The 15355-nt window shown below is 49.1% G+C and overlaps 1 protein-coding gene across 1 annotated transcript in view; it reads left to right on the top strand.

Moving 5' to 3' along the window:
* The window catches only part of MOGAT2 (monoacylglycerol O-acyltransferase 2), a 49593-nt gene extending 34706 nt beyond the window's left edge, over positions 1-14887 (top strand). Inside the window, exons 3-6 of the mRNA XM_006133576.4 lie at positions 4654-4858; positions 7597-7771; positions 8425-8624; positions 12034-14887. Coding sequence (XP_006133638.2) covers positions 4654-4858; positions 7597-7771; positions 8425-8624; positions 12034-12188 — 735 coding nt within the window. The 3' untranslated portion in view covers positions 12189-14887. The remainder of the gene's footprint in view (positions 1-4653; positions 4859-7596; positions 7772-8424; positions 8625-12033) is intronic.
* The last annotated feature ends 468 nt before the right edge of the window (positions 14888-15355 follow it).

Here is a 15355-nt window from a genome sequence, read left to right as displayed (position 1 = left end):
TTGGTCCAGTAGCGCCAAGGAGCGGTGCTGCGGGACCAACCGGCAGTGCCCCACCTGCTCTACCACAGGCCCTGGGCTTTGCTCCACGTCTCCCTGGTCTGCTGGGGGGGGGGGCACTAGCTGCGTCCCCCCCCCCCAGCAGACCAGGGAGACACGGAGCAAAGCGGCGGAGGACCCGGGCCAGACCGCAGCGCTTCCAGATCAGCGAGAAAATCCCTGTTCGTAACTGCGGATCTGACATAAGTCAGATCCGCGTAACTCGGGGACTGCCTGTACTCCCCCTGCAGGGGAATACATTTCAGTGATGCCCAACCCTTAGACTCACTTCCATGCATTTATAAGCTCCCCGGGGAAGAGGAAAGGTGTTATTTAAGTGCACATCCTAATAGAAAACAAAACAAGGTGGCCTGAGACTGAGTGAATCATGGAAATATCGCTAGCTACTTAGCAAATCAACAACCTGATCCCTTTTCTTCCTCATGTCCTGTGCTCTGCTGCTCAGGGGCATTCTGTTCACAGCTTCCCCTCGTTAGGAGATGCGCGTGACTGGGTATATGTGCACTCTCGATAATGCTCTGGGACAGATGGAAAATTAGCCACACCATTAAAAAAAACAAACAACTCTTTTGACCTGCCTGCTGCTGTGTCTGACTTTCTTCGGGAGGACTAATTAGCTGCCCTGCCATTGGAATAGCACCACGGAGTGGACTGATGTCCTCAGAGGCAGCGGAGTGGATAATGCTGGCGGGGCCTGGTTCTTTCATAGGCCAGGCTGCTTTGGAGGTGCAAGGGCTTTGGGAATGGATCCCTGAGAATAACCCTTCTGCAGTGGGCTCTCCCAGCCTCCCTGAGCTCATCCAACAAGGCCTCTCCCCTGCTTTTCAGGCCTGTTACAGGCCCACTTCCTGCAGTGCATTTGTAGGTTCTTGCAGAGGGTTGTGCAGCCAGACTCAGGGTATGTCTACACTACCCCGCTAGTTCGAACTAGCGGGGTAATGTAGGAATACCGCACTTGCAAATGAAGCCCGGGATTTGAATTTCCCGGGCTTCATTTGCATAAGCGGGGCGCCGCCATTTTTAAAACCCCACTCGTTCGAACCCCGTGCAGCGCGGCTACACGGGGCATGAACTAGGTAGTTCGAACTAGGCTTCCTAGTTCGAACTACCGTTACTCCTCATTCCACGAGGAGTAACGGTAGTTCGAACTAGGAAGCCTAGTTCGAACTACCTAGTTCGTGCCCCGTGTAGCCGCGCTGCACGGGGTTCGAACGAGCGGGGTTTTAAAAATGGCGGCGCCCCGCTTATGCAAATGAAGCCCAGGAAATTCAAATCCCGGGCTTCATTTGCAAGTGCGGTATGCTTACATTACCCTCCTAGTTCGAACTAGCAGGGTAGTGTAGACATACCCACACAGACTCCTGTACAACAGGCTTGTTCGCTCATGAAGCTGGGCAGTAAGTAAAGCTAATTGTGCAGCCAGTGGGGGTGGAGCTGCATGACCCAGGGACCGGGGCAGCAGCTATCTTCGCCTCACTACGCTGCAATTAAAGTCCCTCGTGCCGGCTGACTCGGGATTACAGGGCTCAGGCTAAGGGGCAGTGTAATTGCAGGGTTAACATTTCAGGCTCTAGGACCCTGAACATCTATACTGCAATTAAACAATCAGCTGGTAGGAGTGTCTAACCACCATGAAGACTTACCCTTCCTCAAGTCTAGCTCAGGCTGGAAGCAACCATGTTCTCAAATGGCTCAGGCAGGTTAGCAGAGCACCCAACACCCAGTCTGGGGACCTAGAACTGCACCATCAAATCACATGTTCTTGTAGCTCCAACAGGCAGAACTGAACCTGGTTCCTCTGGAGCTTAGCGCATGAGCCTCTACAGCCTGAGCCAAAATCAGGCTGTAGAGATCACTCATTCGTGCTCTCTCTTTCAGTGGTCTCTGATTGGGCGGGCTGATTTTCAGCTGTAAAGCTGTGCTGCCCTGCAGCTTAGAGGGAACACTGACCCCACCCTAATTCTCTGCATCCCAGTGGCTATCAGATCCAGGCCAGCCCCAGACACAAGGGGCTCTAGCAGTGACAGGGAGGGAGGTGGAGAATGTCATTAGAGGGCAGACCTACTGTCCCCAAAAGCTCCCCATGCTGATAGAGATTGAATAGCTGAGCAGGGCTGTAACCAAATAGTCCAGTGACTCTTACTCCCTCCTAATGATCTCGTTGGTGAAGTGGTGGGACAGGGATGCCCTTCAAAGGTCAGATATCCCTGTCCCTGAAACTCTCCCAGCAGGTGAAAGGAGGGGGGGACCTGAGGCTCTACCCCATATAAAAGTTAGACCCTCAAGGCAACTATATGTGACTTTTAACGCTAAGACTGCCCAGCAAAGCACTTTCCAGCGTCTATCCAGAACACTATGGGTATGTCTAGACTACATCCCGCTTTCGAAAGAGGGAAGTAAATGAGACATATCAAAATTGCAAATGAAGCTGGGATTTGAATTTCCCATGCTTCATTTGCATAACCGCATCACGGCGTTCTTTCGAAAACAGCTATTTTGAAAGTGAAACTGCAGTCTAGATGCAGTTCTTTCGGAAAGATAAGCCTTTTTCGAAAGAGTACAGGGATGGCAGCCGGGACTCCAGGCCCAGAGCCAGCAGCAGTATTCTTTTGCTGTGGTGATAACTAGATGCGCAGAGCCAACAGCAGAGCCCATGCATGGCACATGGGAAGGCAGCCAGGATCCTGGGTGCTAGATTGAGAACTCAAGGTGCTACAGCACCTCCCGCACCTCTAGTTCCTGTGCCTATGGCAATGCCTGTGTAACACTGAGGCTATGTCTACCCTGTGCTGGTTTTGCGCAGGAAATATGCAAATGAGGCCAAGTGTGGAATATTGCCGAGCCTCATTTGCATAATTAATGAGCCGCCACTTTTTGCGCAAGAGCCTGAAAAAAATGCGGAAGAACGGCTCTTGCACAAGAGGGGTTTTTTTGCACAAGAAGGAGCCGTGTAGACGGCTCCTTTTTGCGCAAAAGCCTCTTGCGCAAAAAGCATCTGCTCATTCATTATGCAAATGAGGCTCAGCGATATTCCATATTTAGCCTCATTTGCATATTTCTTGCGCAAAATCAGCGCAGTGTAGACATAGCCTGAGACTATAGTTGAAATAACAACTCACAAAATAACTATTTTGAGATAGCATGTCCACATTACAGGGAAGCCTTGAAAGTAGTCCGAGGCAGGCTCCCTTATTGAAGACATGCTACCTTGACTTAGAGCCTCAGGAAGCACTGGGGAGTAATTCTTTTGAATGACTCTTTGGAGTCGTTATTTCAAAATAACAGCAGCTGAGCATCCACTTGCACCCTATTTCAAAATAACTATTTCGAAATAGACGTTATTCTTTGTGAAACGAGGGTTTATTATTCTGGAATAAGAAGCCTGTTATTCTGCAATTATTTCAAAATAATGGGCTTTCTGTGTGGACACTCACCTGTGTGGACACTCACTATTTAGAAATAACGCTGTGGTGCAGACATGCCCTGAGAAACCCTGGTCATTGTCAGCTAGGATTGTATCTAGCCTCTCAGGAGTTTAATGCATAAGCCACAAGATGCCTAGCTCTTAGCCAAGGCTTCAGCAGACTCATCAGTCTCTGATGGTGTAGGTGTAGCTGTTGCTAGAAGGGGGCAGACTGTCACACTGACCAGCCTGGGTTACACTGCACTGCTATTCTCAGGTCGCTCCCCCTAGAAAAACTGGTGCTAGAGATTACTTCTAATTCTCAATGCAGAAGAGACTCCAGGGAAAGTGCTTCTAACCCAGAAGCAGCTGAGCCCCACTTGCTGATGTCAGCAGCTATTTTTCAGCCTTGTCCTGGTTTGTTAAAGCATTTTCTTCCCTCTTCAACAGGAGAGCTCCCCTTCCCTGCAGGAGAAAGTCAGGCATGCTGAAGTGTTGCTAGCAATTCTGACTGTACCCATAATCCTTTGCTGTCTCATAGCATTACCCCCAGAGGGCGTTGGCCTGAAAACAAAACAGGAACCGCACCACCCGGGGATTCAAGGACCCAGATCCTGGTAGCACCCACTGACTCCAGTGGGAGTCCATGCTGAGATACATCTGAGGATATAGGCCCAAGTGCACAAATGTGGTTGCACCGCAGAAGCCAGGCTGTAGTCCCTGCTATTGCTGGGTGAAAAAAAAGAAGGGGGGTGGGAAACAGTCTTTCCATTTTTAAACTTTCCCACTAGAAAAGGAGGGGAATGTTGACAGACAAACAGTAAAGGATTCCCCCCCCCCCCCCCCCCCAAATGAAATGTTTCCAAGAACTTCAACAGGTTTTGTCTTGAAATCTTTTTTGGAACCTGAAAAATAGCAACTGAAATTGGGTGGAAATTTCCCGTTTTGAATGAAGGGGCATTTACCATGGAAAATGTTTTAAAAACGGGGAGGAGAACAATTTGTGAACCTCTCTAGCCTCGGGGAGCTTCGGAGGGAAGGGTGACTTACCGAAGGCACCCCCTAGTGGGAGGGAGTTAGCTGCACACAAAGAAAAATCACGACTGTTCTTTGTGGCGAATGCCCAGTCATGCTTTGGCAGCTGTTTTACAAGCTCCTGTGTAATTTCTGCCCACTGGCAATTGTGTCTCCAGCTGGTGAAGACAGCAGAGCTGGATCCTAGTAAGAACTACGTGTTCGGCTTCCATCCCCATGGCGTCCTGGTGGCTGGTGCCTTCGTCAATTTCTGCACCGAAGCAACGGGGTTTTCGCAGCTGTTCCCCGGGATAACCCCTCACGTCATGATGCTGAACCTCTGGTTCAGAGCGCCCTTCTTCAGAGACTATCTGCTGAGCGGAGGTAAGCAAGGCCGTAGTGCGGGAGCAGGGTATGAGTAGCCCCTCTAAGTGGCAGTGATAGTGACAGATAGGTCCTTGGAGTCACACTGGGGAGTCTATTCCTTGTTTGGGTTCCTATGTGCTTTGCCATAAGCATGCACACAGTCCAGGATTGGAGGGGACACAGAAGAAAAGCTCTGCTGGAGGAACAATCAGACCTTTAAAGGCTCTGACCTTCCTTCTCTCCTCTCCCCACGTTATTGGTTTAACTTTTCATGTTATATACTGTATTGTCTGTGTTACCGCAGCACTCAGGGTATGTCTAGACTACATGGCTCCATTGACGGAGCCATGTAGATGAGTTTACTAGACATAGGAAAATGAAGCATCTATTTAAATAATCGCCGCTTCATTTACATAAAAATGGCCGCCACGCTATGCCAATCAGCTGTTTGGCGGGACAGTGGGGCAGTGTGGACGCGCCGCAGTCAACAATGGAAGCCTTTGCCGACTGCCCCGGTAAACCTCATTCCATGAGGCATAACAGAGAAGTCAACAAAGGCTTCCCTTGTCGACTGCGGAGCGTCCAGACTACCCCGCTGTGCCAATCAGCTGATCGTCGGCACAGTGCGGCGGCCATTTTGATGTAAATGAAGCAGCAATTATTTAAATCGCAGCTTCATTTTGCTATGTCTAGTAAACTCATCTACATGGCTCCGTTGATGGAGCCATGTAGTCTAGACATATCCTCAGAGTCCTCAGTCCAGGCCCCATTGTGCTAGGTGCTATACAAACAGATCATGCAAAAAAACTATCTGAAGAACTTACAGTCTAAATAGGCAAGACAAAGACTCCAATTTTGCAGAGGGGGAGCAGAAGCACAGTGGGGTTAAGTGACTTGCCCATGGTCACAGAGGGAATCTGTGACAGAACAAGGATTTGCCCCTCCCATCTGTGAGTCCCAGCCAAGTGTCTCAGCTACGAGATCACTCTGTCCGTGTGTTGCTTGTTATGCGAAACAGTGAAAGAAAAGCCAACAAGACCTGACACAACCGCATCCACTCTCAAAGCTGAGGACATCGCTGCGTCACTTCTGCTGATTTCAAAGGGCAAACTAAATCCCCCACGTGCTGGGTGCAGAATTCAATTCTTTTATGTCCAAATGGCACATAGTGAGAACTTGCCCTTACTATGAAAGGGGGTGAAAAACGTCTTCTCTGCTGCTGCTGCTTTTACAAAGAAACTACTGCCAGGGAGACACAATGCAAATAACAAACCATCATACAGCAGAGGTAGCTCCCAATCGACAAGTCACATCTACACTAAAAAACACCGGCCCAGTAACAAGTCTCATCTAACCGAGGTGCTCGCTCCAGGGCTAAAAAGAGCACTGGAGACATTCCCACTGGATGGAGGGGGAAAGAGACCATTTTTAGCCCTGCAGCATGAGCCGTGTCAGTTCAATGGGGCTCTGAGACTCACTGCCATGAGCTATAACTAAGCTTTTTAGCACCTGGAAAATATTTGTGCTTTCTCCCATTTTTTGGTCATTTTTCTGTCTCCCTGGCTTTGCACCCTGGACAGCTGCCCTGCTTGTCCCGCCTTGGTTACAGTCCTGCTTTTCAGCCTATTCCTTTGACTGACGCTGCCTGTTCTCTCTAAGAATCATGCAAGTATTTTTTTTCCACCATGATGCCTCCTGCATCAGGAACAGTCTTTTTGACCACATCTGCCAAACACCTTCACTCACTTCTAAGTCCCTGCTTAAAACCCATTTCCCCAGGCAGTCACTTCCCCTTATTCCTCCCCATTAGTAACCCCAATCCTCTGCAGAGGTAGGACCCCAGGCAGGGGAGGTGACAACTTCCACGGGGCCCTGGGTAAGGTGTGTCGGGCCCGTCTCTGTGCTCCCAAAAGGGTCAGGGCCTCGGGTGGAAGAAGCAGGCCGGGGCGACTAGCCCTTAGCGCCCCCAGACCACAGCACACCCCACCCTCTAACACTCAGAGCCGCACAGAGCATGTCACATGGGGCTCAAGCAGCAATTTAACAGTGGCAGCAGTAACGGGTGGGAGCCCTGAGGCCCTTTGAAATCTCTGGGCGCCATGGCAACTGCCTACTCTGCTCCCCCCTCCACACACACACACACACACACACACACACACACACACACACACACACACACACACACACACACACACACACACACACACACACACACACACACACACACACACACACACGCCAGGCTCCAGATCTTGCCTCTGTTTTGCTTTGTCTTATTTAAACTGGAGATTTTTCAAGGCTGGGAATGGGCTTTATCTACGTCGGCAAGGGTCCTCATTTGAGGGATATCACTCCTTCTATCACCAGTCATCACACGCCATGCATTGTGGTGCCCACACTTCTGTTGTTGAGAAATCATTTACATCAGTGAGACAGAAACGTGACCTCGACGTCACAGAGAAAGGGACAGATCCCATGCATGTTACATCTCCTGCACGGGCCCCAGGCCCTGGGTCACTGTCATAGGTAGAGCCCAGGTTCCCTAAAAGAGACCATCTCACCCTGTGACTGTCCGCCTTTGGGGGCTTGTGGGGCTGGAAAGGGCTGTCTCAGCTCCTGGTGCTATAGAAGAGAGGAGGAGGAAGTGCCTTCAAGCACCTTGGTGGAGCTCTTCAAGTAGTGATGTGTGAATGACTGGCCCCTGGTAAGTGAGGCTCTTAGTGTCAAATGTCTCTTCTTATCTCTGCACCACCCAGGCCTCATCCCGTCAGACAAAGACAGCGCTTCCTACGTGCTGAGGAGAAAGGGAGGTGGGAACATGCTGACCATTGTGGTGGGAGGGGCCCAGGAGGCCCTGGATGCGCGGCCTGGAGCCTTCACCCTACTGCTGAAAAACCGAAAGGGGTTCGTCCGAGTGGCCATCGAGCACGGGTACTGCTGTGAGCCCTGTCGCTGCTCCCAGGCCTACACCTGAGCAAAGGGGGGGTGGAGGGAGGCAGGGAAACAAGGCCACTTTGGCTCCCCTTGCTAGAGGAGAAGAGGGCAGCCTGCTGTCAGGGCCATTCCCCTTCTAGTTCCATTGCCGCAAGGAGAGCTGGGCCTGAGAGGACCTGGACTCATGCTGGACAGGGTACCTCTAATGGCCAGCTCCAAAGCCTGATGACATTGGTGGGAATCTCTTCATTGACTTCAGTGGGCGTTAGCACCAGGCCCCAAGTGGCCATTGGCTTTGCTTATGCTTAAGGCCAGCATTGTGTTCTGAAAACACTCCCTAGACAGCCCTGCCCAGCACCTGTGGGAAGGGGCAGCTTGCCTGCTCTGAGCAAGGTGGGGACCCCTTTGATAGGCTCGCAGGGCCGCTGCATGCCAGCACGTGCTCTTGCAGAGCTGCTCTCCCAGAGGAGGCCTGGCGGCGGCAGAGCCTTCACCGTAGCTCCTGTCCAGTGGCAGAGCGGGAGCTCTTGCTGAGTGCCGAACTCTGCTGGCTCCTGGCCATGCACAGAGAAAGAGCCTCCCCTCACGTGCCGTGTCTGCTGGCATGCGGCGCGTGAGCTGCCCAACACGTCCCCTTTCTGCCTCTGCAGGGCTCCTCTGGTCCCCGTGTTTTCCTTTGGAGAGAATGAGCTCTTTGACCAGGTCGACAACCCCAAAGGCTCCTGGCTGAGGAGGATGCAGCACCGTCTTCAGCAAATCATGGGCATCTCCCTCCCCCTGTTCCATGCCCGGGGCGTGTTCCAGTACAGCTTAGGGCTGCTCCCATACCGACGGCCCATCTTCACCGTGGGTAAGTGGGTCCTTGGCTCAGAATGGCCTGCTGCGATTGCACTCGGAGATTCTTAAAAGGCACGTCCCCGCCTAAGGAAAGGTAGTGCCTTTCGACACAGCCTTGTCGAAGGGGAAGTGCTTATGCTAAATCACCCCAGCACAGCCCAGTTGGTGCTGTTACTCAAAGACATACAACCCTTTCCCTTGCTTTCTCCAGGGGGAGTTAAGGATTTTCTGCCAGTTTACACAGACTAAACCATGGTTCATTTCAGGCATATGTCTAGGGCTCCCGGATGGAAAGAAATGCTTACACATGTGAGAAGTACAAACAATGTCTACCTGAGTCTGCAGGCAGCCTGAAACCATAGCTCCCATATGGTGTGAAGTTCCCCGTTCATCTGAACTTGAAAGCCAGCTGCTTCCCACGTGCACAGGGAAGGTGCCTCTGAGGAAGCTCCCTTTATGCTGCACTTTGGGTCCAGGTTGCCTAGGTTCAGCTTTGAACTGAGCTAGGACTTTGTGTCATCCTCAGTAGACTTAATCGTTTCAGTGTCCGCAAGCCAGTTCCACCAGCAGCTCAGAGACAGTACAAAACTGCAACCCTACAGAGTTTACAGGAATGATTAAAAGGAGCAGTGCAATGTTTAGAGCTGCTTAAATACCCCCCAAAGACCCAGTAGGAAATAGGCACTTCCATAGCTTTGAGGGCTTGGGTCTTGGCAAACAAACTGCAGAGAAAGGTGGTTCCTAGCATGGGAGTCAGTGTATAGCCAAATTCCAACGGAGCCCAGTGGTTTTTGCATCTGCTTTTGCCAACTGTGTATTGATCCCACTAAGCACAGCCAACATTTGTTAGTCTAATTAGAGAGGCTGAGAAGACCAAGGCTGACTGGTGCTGATTGGGTTTGACAGCCTGCAATTACTCCTAATTGTTTTACAGTTTGTTTGGATCCTCTCAATGGGTTTACTTGCACTCACAGGTGTATTTTCAGGGCCTTTAATTAGACAGATGGACAGCTACCTAAAACAATAGGAACCTTTTGCAACCTGACAAACACAATTAGATTGAAATTCAGAAGAGAAGGAGATAACCCCAAGGTCTTCCAGTCTTCTAAAGAGGTGCCCTGTGCCACTGGAAATTGCTTCTCGGGGAGGAAGAGCCTGTTGTTCTCATTGCTAGAGACACTTAGGCCTGTCCGCATTTTTCATTGATCATAATGGAAATTAGGAACCTAAATACCTTTGAGAATCTGAGCATTAATCTCTCTAGCCAGATCATTTAAGCTGCAGATTTTTAAATATGAGGAATGAATCGAGGTGTTTCAAAATAGCTCTGTGACTTAGCCTGATTTTCAGCAGGTGAGCAGATAGTCGTCCTTACCCATATGCAGAATATGCAGCTGTGTAGGGCATCTGAAAATATGGGGCACTGCTGGGTCTTAATGTCCACCACTCCCACCCTCACCTCTCCCTATTCCTGTTCTGTGACTCTGCTTCCTCTGGAGAGGATCTAGTTAACTTAAAAGTGACAAAGCCTACCAGAGCTATTAGCAGAACACTGATCCTGTGAAAAAGCCATTCAAGTGATACTGAAGCCATTTAACAGGCATTTGCCAACCCCAAATATATACGATCAGTTTCTGAACTTACCGTGTTAATCGACAGGAGCTTAATTTAAAATGTGCTTTAAAAATATTTCCTTAGTGTGTTTCTGAGGCTATAAAACCACATCTCTAAAAAATTATGGCACCCACCCACCCAGGCTGCCATTGGGCATAAGGGCACCAACATAATGGTACTGCACAGGGCCCCAGAAATGGAAGCAATCAACATGGCAAGTGTCTTTTGAAAAACTGGGCATCTGTGGACGTGCAATAAAACACCCGCCCCGGGTCCACTGACTCCAGCTGCTGGGGCTGGAGCTGGGGGGTGGGGAGTGGGGAGGTTTAAAATTGCAGAGTAGCTATTCGGACTCAGGCTGGAGCCCAGGCTCTGGAAACCTCCTCTTTGGTGAGGTCCCACATCTGGGTTGCAGCCTGAGCCCAAATGTGTCCACTGCAGTGTTTTAGCCCCGCAGCCTGAGTCATTGAATGTGGGTCAGTGATGTATGTTTTGCTGCAGTGTAGACACATTCCCTCTGCCCTATGTCTACCCCCCCGGGGCTTTCTGTGAATAGGCGTGTAGACAAATCCAGCTTAAGAGTAAAGGGGAGGAGTCTTTTTTGGTGATAGCCACAGTGTTCCCATGGCTATTCTTTGGGCAAGAGCCAAGATTGCAAGGGCATCTTGTAGCTTCGCTGACATCTTTTCCCTGTGTTTTAGAACAAAAGTTATTCCAGAGCTGTTCCACCTTAGTGACAGTGAGGGCTGCTTGGGCAGCTTGATAGGAGCTCCAACACGGCATCTAATTTCCCTCAAGTGGTGACAGTCAGCCTTAGCATCTCATGATAGCTACAGATGATGTTACCTACTTCTTCTCTAGCACTCTTCATCCCTAGATCACAAAATGCTTTACAAAAGCAGATCAGTGTCATTATCCCCATTTTACAGATGAGGAAAACAGAAGCAACCAGACTTGCCCAAGGTCACCCAACAGCGACAGGACTAGATCCTAGGTCTCGTGAAGGGTAGGGCAATGCCCTGTCAGCTAAGCCCACCACCTCCCAAATGCAAGTCCCTAGCATATAATATTGCATCTTGATCCCTAATTACAGTGTTGTTTGATTAGAACATTGCATACGTGAACCTGCGGCCTCCAGGTCAGGGGGACTGACAGACTTGTCAGGCCTTTGGGCATGGTGTGGGGGGACACTGGTTCTGTGCTCCCAGAAGGGGTATGGCCTTTGGTAGAAGGGGCAGGGCTAGAGGCAACTAGTATCCCGTAGAGTAGTGTTTCTTAAACTTTTTAAGACCGAGCAACACCAAACGATACATTTTTTTTAATGGAGAAACACCAAAAAAAAAAAAAAAAAAAAAAAAAAAAGGTTGGGGGTGGGGGGTAGGGAAGTTACTGAGAAAAAAAAAGGATTGGGGGGAAGTTATTGAGCAAAAAAAAAAGGTCACCTGCCCCCTTTAAGGGCGGCCATTTTGAATTCCGTTGTTCTCTGCGGCACACGTCCGACTGCCTCACCACACAGTTTAAGAAACACTGCCCTAGAGCCACCAGGAGCATGCCATGTGGTGCTCCAGTGATGGTTTTAAGGGCTCAGGGCTCCAGCCACTGTCATTCCTACAGTAGCAGTGGTGACAGCTGGAAGCCCTGAGCCCTTTTGATCACCATGTCTCAGGGCAACTGCCTTCTTTACCCTCCCCCATGTTGGTGGGCCTGCCTGCAGAAGCCATAGCTTGGTGTTAAAAATGAGGGTGGTATCTGGATACCCCAGCACATGGGGTTTGGTCTCTCCTAAGGTTCATGCCTTTGTTTTCCAGTTGGGAAGCCGATTAAGGTGGAAAAGAAGCACAACCCCTCCCAAGAAGAAGTTGATCGAGTACATCAGACGTATATTCAAGAGCTGTGCAAACTCTTTGAGGAACATAAAACTAAATACAATGTCCCAGAGGACAAGCATCTGGAATTTATATAAACCAGGCCACCCCATTTTGGCCAAACTCAGGGATGGGACCAAGACACAAAATTCAGCTCCACCATCTGGAACGCTCAGAACCTGCGGTTTGGATTCAGCCCTCCAGAAAGCTAGGGACCAGCTGCAAATTTGGGGTCTGTTTCCCCCACACTGGTGTGTGATTAGATCCAGAGTTTGAATTTAGGCCCATCTCTAGTTTACACTAGAACCATAAGATACCTTCTCCAGTTTCTCACACTTTAGAATGTCATGAGCACTAGGTAAGAGACTGTCAAATAAAAATCCCATCAATATTCAAATTCCCCTTTAGAAAAACTCCTGTTACTACGTCTGCCTTAAGAGCGACATCACCGTTGTTAAGTGTCAGAGGGGTAGCTGAGCTAGTCTGTAACTTTAAAAACAATGAGTGGTCTTGTGGCATTTTAGAGACTAACAAAAATATATTGGATCATGAGCTTTCATGGGTAAAACTACTGTTTCTGGGCAGTGGTATTAAGACCCTCCCTTCAATATAACTTTAAGGAGGTGTCGTTTTCATAGATTAGCCATGGAAAAATTCAAGTGCAAGGGTGAAGAGGCCAGTGTCCTCAGCATCAAGATAGGCAATAAGGCCTTTCACCCCAAGGTCACCTGGTTGGCTTCAACAGAGGTTGTCTGCACTGCAATCAGAAGGCGTGATTGCAGCACATGTACACACAGCAGACTTGGCTTTGCTCTAGCTGGCAATGTAACTGACCTTGAGTAATAACTGCTGCAGCAGCGGTGGCTGCATGGGCTAGCCCTGCCCGCCCAGGACCCTGGCTACATAGCTGAACGGCCTGCGCCCAGGTCTGTCTGCACCTGCTGCTGTCACACCTCCTGGTTGCAGTGTAGACATACTCAGTAATCATACCAAAGTAGCAGATAGGAATCATAGAACCATAGAGCTGGAAAAGACCTCAGGAGGTCATCAAGTCCAGCCCACTGCCCAAGGCAGGACCAATCCCAACTAGATCAACCCAGCCAGGGCTTTGTCAAGCCAAGCATCTATCGTGAGCGACAGCTCAGAGCAGTCACCAATGAGCTGAGAAAATGCCCTGATAAAGTGACGTGTATTCGTAATCTCAGCTGTGTAAAGTGCTATAGTTTTCAAACGTAATTTTGATGCAGACATGTATGCTTATTAGTCTCTTCATTTGGTGCTGTATCTTACACACATTTGGGGTTACTTCCCCCCCTCCCAGCACTAAATATAATTTACTAGGAGGTTCAAATTCCCGGTATCACAGCGTGACCCTCTGTAACAAAGAGAACTGTTGCCATCCATGAAGGCTGTATCCCACTGGCATTAAAGAGACTAAAGCCTTTATAAAGGGCAGGGTGCATTTCAAAGAGTTTGAGATCCCAGCTGAGGCAGCTCCTGCTGGATGTTAGGTCTGGGTACAGCTGGCAACGCTCGCAGGTTGGCATAGTACTCACATTTCTTCATACTATGTTGCAACCGTCTAGGGAGCCAAGGATTCCCAAGTGCTTTCTTAACATTCATTGAGCAGTTTTCGCAACATCCTGATGAAATGGATACTGAGCCTGTTGCCCCCATATGAGGTAAACTGAGGCACGGAGTGGTACATAGGCCTAATATTTACAAGCACTGGGCATCCACCAACCCCACTGAATAGGAGCTGCTAGCATTCTGCACCTTGAAAGGAAAAAGTCAGGTTGTAAGTGATCTGCCCTCAGGTCACCTAACCAGTTTGTGGCAGAGCTAGGACTAGATAGATCTACAAGAGTCCTGAGCCCAGGTCTACCAGCCTAACCACTATCAACCCTCCCAGCTTTCGGAATGTGTCGTGTCTGCTGAAATAGGGATGAATGCAGGAAAAAAGATAATGCTGACATTCCCAAATCCCTTTGGAAACACACTCTGTGAGACTACAAAACCATACTCCCTTCTCTCTCCGACTGCTGCAATCCTACTGATTTAAACAGGGCTGCACCGATGTAACAGACAAGAGAATCTGCCCCGTGAGTCCAAGTGAATGGTGCTACGCACACAAAGCGTTTAATCCTAAACACTTTCTTAAGGAGAAAGTATGGACAGAAGATGAAGAGGGTGGGGCTCTTTGAGACAGGAAGTATGTTTCTAAAGGGCACATTTGGCAGGTAATTGGGACTTTAATTAGCTGCTTCTTCATATTCAGAACTTTATTAAATGCAACACTTAATGAGATTTAGCACCATGTAAGTTTTATGCTGGGGAATGAGGAGTAATCTTTAGGAGGCCATCAGCCATCTGTCCAGATTATTTGACATTGTCCCTAGCTCCCCATGGTTTCTACAGCCATCACCTCTCCCTCTTCTTCATGTCCTCCTCCCTCAGCCATATGGAAAGCAGTCAGGATGCTCTCAAAGGTTTTTATTGTAACGCTGATTTTTATTAATGAAACAGCAATCACCTCTTTTAGCACAAGAGGGAAAAAACGGCAGATTCGTTTCTAAATGGGGAATGCTTGGGACTGTTCATTTTCATTGTGCTCGTTCCAAATTCTGATCACATGGCAGCTGGTATTATTCCGAGGCTGGATAACTACACAAAATTCTCCTCTTTGGAAGAAACAACAGACAACAATGGGAAAAAGCAGCAGAGCTTTGTGAACATTTAAACACTCCTCCAGTAATCCCATGCTTAATCCAGCCAAATAAAGCAGGTCATCTGCCATCATTGCGTGCACTATTTCTATTAATAACTCTCTTGCTCGGGCCTTAAACAAGGTTGCCCACATGCCACAGGGAGATGTATCAGGAAAAATAAATTACTCTCTAAGGCTAGGTCTACACTACAGCTTTTTTTCAGAAAAAACGACGCAAAATGCGCTCCACATTTTGAGTTGCTTTTTCCAATTTTTTTTCAGAAGAGGTTTTTCTGAAATTTGGCCCATCTACACTGGGCCAAATTTCAGAAAATCCCCCTCTTTTGGAAGATCCCTTCTTCTTCATGGAATGAGGAAGACAGAGCTTCCGAAGGAGCGCTTGTGCACTTCTGCAAAAAAAAGCGGAAGAGCAAACGCGTTCCCTGGACACAGCGGAGTTCTTCCGGGATACCCTGCAGTGTAGACATACCCTTTAACTTCCCATCCCTATCCATTCTCATCGGCGCGTTTACTAAACCCTGTTGTTTCTTCTTGCAT

This window comes from Pelodiscus sinensis, chromosome 1 (genome assembly GCF_049634645.1).
Source record: "Pelodiscus sinensis isolate JC-2024 chromosome 1, ASM4963464v1, whole genome shotgun sequence".
Classification (NCBI taxonomy): Eukaryota; Metazoa; Chordata; order Testudines; family Trionychidae; genus Pelodiscus; species Pelodiscus sinensis.
Note: the sequence above shows the minus strand (reverse complement) of the source record. Positions and strands in the feature narration are given on the sequence as shown.